At 40.2% G+C, this 6,541-nt stretch overlaps 1 protein-coding gene and 1 pseudogene across 2 annotated transcripts in view; one reads left to right on the forward strand and one right to left on the reverse strand.

Annotated features, from left to right (window-relative positions):
- The window catches only part of Pgm2l1 (phosphoglucomutase 2 like 1), a 152,843-nt gene that overhangs the window by 133,921 nt on the left and 12,381 nt on the right, over positions 1–6,541 (forward strand). For both annotated transcript variants that reach the window (XM_023716632.1, XM_004632521.3), the window contains exon 13: positions 1,587–1,720. In XM_023716632.1, the coding sequence (XP_023572400.1) occupies positions 1,587–1,720 (134 nt within the window). The remainder of the gene's footprint in view (positions 1–1,586; positions 1,721–6,541) is intronic.
- LOC105742373 lies at positions 3,611–4,545 on the reverse strand (annotated as a pseudogene).

The following is a 6,541-nucleotide window of genomic DNA, read 5'->3' on the forward strand; positions in this document are numbered from 1 at the left end:
AGTGAGATGGAATCGCAGTGTTATTTTAATTGCATTTCCTGAGTGATCAAACAATGTTTTCATTCAGGATTGTTTTCATTTATTGTCTTAGTTACTCTTCTGTCATTGCTGGGACAAATACCTGACACTCAAAATTAGGGAAAGAAAGGTTTATTTAGGGGACAGTTACCGGAGGTTTCATAGTTTAAACCATCCTGAATTGCATAGCAAGAACTTGGATCCTTATTTGCTCACGAGAGTGAGTCAGTGCCTCTCTCTTCTCTAAACATCTTTTCTCTGCCCGAGGTGGCCTCAATCATAGACACCACCGCCCTGTGCTACAGGATCTGGAGGAGAGGCTGGGGTGCCTCCGTGTCCAGGATGACCCTCTCCACACCTCTGAGAGACCGCAGCCTGGGGGGCAGCATAAGATGCCAGTTTAATGGTTCACACCTCTCTGGCCCTACCTCTCAAACGCTACCCTGGTCCTCTGGCCCCACCCCTTAAGCCACTCACTGCTCCTCCAGCCTAGTCTGCCCCATAACTTACATGAGGCTAGACACAAACCATAACATGTATTTATGGGCCATTTGTACTTCAAGTATGTGTTCATTTCAGATGCCCAATTTTCTGGACTTGGTCTTTAAATTTGAGGGGTCTGATTTTTTTTTTTTTTTTTTAGTTCTTTATATACTCTACAGGAGTAGCTGGATTTTTTTTTTTCTAATATTCCATAGCTTGTCTTCACTATGAGCATTTTGGACTTTGGGGCAGATAGATCTGGCTTCTGCTTCTGGTAAACTAAATGTTTTACCATTTAGTTGTCTCCCTTTACCCTCCAGACTAGAACTCAGAACCTTGTGCTTGCTATGCAAAAACTGTATAACTGAATTACATCCTTAGCCCCAGATAATTGTTTTAAGCAGGGCATTTACTTTTTTTGAGCCTTGTCCAGATTTTGGCAGTAAAATTGACTTAACGGGATTGTTGTTGAAGCCCAGAGATGATGTATATATGTAATCCAGTGCCTGGATTATTTTAAAGGTTCATATACATGATATGTTTAGTCTATAGTTAATCTTTCTGTTTTATAATTTTAGTGATTTTTTTTTGGGGGGGGGTCTTGAGAATTGAGCCCAGGGCCTTTGTACTGAACTATCCATAGTTCATTTTAATTTTTTATTTTGAGACAGAACTCACTGAGTTTCCTATGCTGGGTTCAAACTTATGGTCCTCCAGCCTCAGCCTCCCAGAGTGCTGTGATTATAGATATGCCACCACATACCTTAATATTAGTCTTTAATTGTGGTTAAAAACACATAGAATTTACTGTTTTATCTATTTTAAGCATATAGTTCATTAATGATGAGTCCATTCATATTGTATAACAGATCTTTAGAACTTTTTATTTTACTAAACTGAAACTCTTCACTCATATTAAACAACTTCCAACACCCATATCCCTAAATCCTGGCAACCACTATTCTAATTTCTAGTTCTTTGAATTAGACTACTTAGATACATCAGAGAAATAGAATATATTTTACAGTTCTCAAAACTGAGTAAGATACTATGTATAATTAAGCTGTTATTGTTATTTTGCATAGGTGCTGCCTGTGAGTAAAAACAGCCAAATGATTACATTTACTTTTCAAAATGGTTGTGTTGCTACCCTTCGCACAAGTGGGACAGAACCAAAGATAAAGTATTATGCCGAGATGTGTGCACCACCTGATCAGAGGTAATAGTAGATTTTTAGACATATTTATCTGCCTATATCCATGTCTAAGCTTTGTTTATATATAACTCACATAAGAAACAGTTCACTCACTTAAAATGTACAATTCATGGGGCTGGCGAGATAGCTCAGCAGACTAAAGCACCTGCTTAGGCAAACTTAGGCAAAGCGTGGAGACCGCCTTTCAATCCCAGGCACCACACAGGAACCAGCCCTCCCCCCACGGTGGGCTGAGTCAGGCTGAGTCATGGTGGCATATGCCTTTAATCCCAGCACTGGGGAGGCTGAAAGTGTGGTGAAACCCTGTAACAAAATACATAAAAATAAATAAATAAATGAAATGTTTAATTCATCCATTTTTGGTATACCCAGTTTGTGCCACCATCATTACAGTCAATTTTTATTTATTTTTTGTGATAACAGATGAATTTTAATTGTAGTGCTTGAAGCTGTACAAGGTTGGTGTTATAGGGCCGGGGAGATAGCTCAGTGGAATAAGCACTTGCCTGGCAAGTGAAAGGACCTGAGTTCAATCCCTGGTTCCCCCAAAAAAAAAAAAAAAAAAGGTTGATGTTATAAACTTCATGGACTGTTGTACACATTTAATAAAATGATAACTCTGTGATACCACATAGTATCTCATCATCAGAAATACAGTTTTGAATTGTTTAAGCAGAATTAAAAACAAAATCAGAAACCATCCACAATTATACTAAATTATCAATAAAAAGTTTTACATGTAATACTGGATAAACACCACTCAGTACTTAGTGGGGGGCACTGGAAATGATGTCAGAGCCTCTCATTGCGTTCCTCTCTATAGGGAAGGTTTCTTGGGTAGGGCTGTGGCTGGCCGAAGGTGGCTACAACCAGGACTAGGCTGGCCAGTCCAATTTCTACCACAGTCTTTGAGTTTCTGCTTTTTTTCATTGTCAGTTGAAAGTGAACAGTGAGAATTAAATACTCACCTTTACAAATACACAGTATGCTGTGAAAGTATATTGGCTTACAAACATATAAAAATACTTGTTAACTAGTTTGATAAGAAAATAATGTATAAAAGTATATAGCAAAACATTAATCTTCTCTGACTCTGGAAAGAACAATTCCATGTTTTATATTACATCAAACAAAAACAGTTTTAGTTTAGTTTTGTTTTTTAATCCCTTAACCAGAAATACTTGAAAATGAAGACAAATAAAAAGTACTCATTCTTACTATTAGCAAGACTATGGAAAGCATTAAGTTAGGAAACCAGCTACAGTACAATGTCTAAGTCCAGAAGGGTCCAAATATTTGGCCACACATATTGTTCCCATCTTCAAGAGGAAGAGTAATAACAAAGGCTGCTTAAGCAGTTTTTAATCCACAAATACAACAAACATTTTGGTATTTTTGGCCACTGGAAAAACAAAAGCTATAGAATCAGGAAAGGACTGAGATGTATTGCTTCTGTAGGTTCCATTCTGTGTATTTAAAGTTAGATAAGGTTGACATCAAAATTTCTAAGGATAACCAAAAATTCACATTAAAAAAAAACAAAACAAAACTTCTTATGTTTCTATTTAGCATAACAGTAGACAATATGATTCCAGAAGTTAAAAAGTATTTCACAACCTATGAGTTCTTCTTGGCAAATAACTTCAGTTCCAAACTGACTTATCCCTAATAAAGTGTAAGTCCTTATAAACAGAATATGTTTATATATGTAGACAGTATTTTAAAGGAGTCAGATAATCTTTGAAGAAGCCTTAGTGTTTCCTTCAAATTGACCTGGAAAGGACCATTGTATTAGCTTCATGAGAAGGATGAGCAGACTTCTTGGTCTAAAGCTAACATAGTAATCATTGGTCTAACCTTGGTCTAAGGCTAACACGGTGGTCTGGTCTAAGGCTAGAAAGGTACTAACAAGATGTAAGCCACAAGGAGAGGAGGAGGCAAGGAAGGCCTTCCCTGGCATTTCATAGCTAAACCTGAAAAGATTCTTAGAAAAATGACACAATGGTAGCCTTTCGTCTTTTTCTATGTTGATTCTGGTGAAGGACATTCTTGCTCCTGAAATTTCCTTATAACCTGAACAAGTTCATGAGAAGCTTGGTCGACATTCATTCTAATCTTTGCCTATACCTCCATGTATGTTACCTTAAGTTGCCCTGCTAACCGTTGTCCTTCTCTGTCACCTGCCTTTGATGATCCAGGTTTGCTTTGTTACCAGTTAAGATCATTGGAAACTCATCATGATCTTTTACTCTGAGAATCTATTTTTGAAATTTATATATTTCTTTAAAACTGCCACTATTTGTAACTGAAAATTAAGAAGGCTTCACCGGTCCTTATGTACTGTTCTCTCATGGCTCCAAACTTTTCTTGTCCAGCTGTATCCAAAGTATCTAGTGGGGGTGCTCTGTTGTCTTATCACACACTGCTTTGTGTAGGAATCTTCAATGGTTGGATCATAATCTGTTACCAAATAGGACCGGATGAACTGTATGGTGAGCTCAAACTTGACACTAGCCGGTACCTCTGGCCAGAGCCATCCCCCAGCCAGCCGTGAGCCCAGCCCGACCCACTGCCACCGCCCTACCTAGGCCCGGCTCCAGGGATGGGTGCGGCTGGCCAGCTGCGGGCCAGTGACCAGGCAGGGGTCTCAGGGGCCGCAGGCTGTGGAGAGGGCTGGGACCCTCTCCACAGCGTGGGTGCCTAGTCGGGCCAGGGCTGTCCAAGATGCAGAGATATGGAAGAGCACGGGGTCGACACAGGGGCTGCAGTGGGAGGTGCACTCCTCTATGCTTCTCTGCAGAGCCTCCAGTACCGCTACAAATGGCCATCTCTATAATCAATTTTTAACATTTTGGTTATCCTCCAAAGAACCCCATGGTCTTTAGAGATTATTTCTCATTTTCTTCCTTCAAAGCACTAAGTAACCACCAGTATGCCACCTTTCTTTATAGATTTTCTTCTAGAAATTTCTTATAAATATATCGTATAATGTATAGTCCTTTGTGGCTGGCATATTTTACTTAGTATAATGATTTTTTTTTGTATTCATTTCTGCTTTATTCCTTTTTTAAAAAAAATGTGTCTTTGTCTCAAAATATTCCATTGCATGGATATATCATCCTTTTAGTCTATTCAGTCAGTGGACATTCAGGTTATCTACATTTTTTTAATTTTTACTTTATGAATATTTGTGAAGAAGTGTTTATATGTGGACATGTTTTCATTTTTAGATAACTAGGTATAGATATTTATGTATAAGTAGAATTGCTGGGTCATATAATTGCTGGGTTATTACAATAACTATTTTATAATATGATAAAATGGTTAACTTTTTGAGGTACTTCCAGATTATTTCAAAGATGCTACATCATTTGAAAATTAAATTTGTACTCTTTTATAAAAAAAATTTCAAAAAATCTTTTTATTTATTTGGTATAGGGCCTCACTATGCAGCTGGGACTCATAGTGATCCTCCTGTGTCAGCCTCCCCAGCACTGGGATTACAGGTGTGTGCCACCATGCCCAGTTTTGGTGGCTAACATGGCACACCCGGGAACCCGGGGCTGGCAGGGCATATGGTACCAGGAATCAAACCCAGGTCCTTGCGCTTGCCAGGCAGTCACTTAGACCATTGAGGTATCTCTCTGGCCTAAATTTCTATTCTTGAAAAAATTCACTAAGCTTTAACTATTTTATGATCAACATAAAGAACTAACCAGAAGCTGGGCTGCAAATGCAGCTCAGTGCTGGAGCACTTACTTAGTGTTCCTGAAATTCTGGGTTTTATCCTCAGCACTGAAAGAAATGATTAGCAGTGATTTGTATTTATTGCCAGATATTTATTTTCTGTGTCTCATATAACACAGAAACCTTTGACATAACATTTTTAATTCATTTCATTGAGTATAAATTGTGACTAAGGTAATTCATCACAAATTATTAAAATGTTTATTAAACATATACAAAATTATACTTACTAAAAGTAGTACCTCCTACAATGTTGTCTTTCACCAGTGTATTTTTTGAAGAAGTTTTGTTTTATGTGAGATTTTTTGGTTTTTTTTTTGGTTTTGGTCTTATTTTGTTGTAGTATTAGGATATGAACACACAACCTTCACCCTGACCTATGTCCTTAGCCTTTAAAAAAAAAAGAGTTAGAGGAATTTCTGCCCTGTTCCAGGAACCCTCAGACCCAGTCCTAGCCCAGGACCGGTGAGTTGTGTGGGAGAGCTTCCAGCTACCCTGCGCCGGCAGGACCTACTGATTCTAGCCCAGGTGCACAGTGGGTGAGACCCTCTTCCACCCCCTTGGGATGCCCCCCACCACTCCGCAGCACCTCCTCTACCCCGCCCACTGAGTAGGAATTTCTGCTGTGTTCCAGGAATCCCCAGACCCAGTCCTAGCCCAGGCCCAGTGAGTGTGTGGGAGAGCTTCTGGCTACCCTGCACCAGCCAGAGCTACTTGTCTCAGCCCAAGTGCAGTGTGGGTGAGACACTCTTCCACCCCCTTGGGACACCCCACCACCACTCCGCAGCACCTCCCCTACCCCACCTGCCCAGTAGGAATTTCTGCAGCATTACAGGAACCCCCAGATCCACTCCTAGCCCAGGCCCGGTGAGTGTGTGGGAGTGCTTCTGGCTACCTTGTGCTGGCATGACCTACTGGACCCAGCCCATGCGCAGCATGAGTGACACCCTCTTTCACCCTCTTGGGATGCCCCCCATCACTCTGTAGTACCCCCACACACACACCCTGCACACAGAGTAGGAATTTCAGTCACGTCTGGGAACCCCCAGATCCAGTCCTAGTCCAGGCCTGGTGAGT

This window comes from Octodon degus, unplaced genomic scaffold (genome assembly GCF_000260255.1).
Source record: "Octodon degus isolate 3935 unplaced genomic scaffold, OctDeg1.0 scaffold00049, whole genome shotgun sequence".
In the NCBI taxonomy this organism is placed as follows: Eukaryota; Metazoa; Chordata; class Mammalia; order Rodentia; family Octodontidae; genus Octodon; species Octodon degus.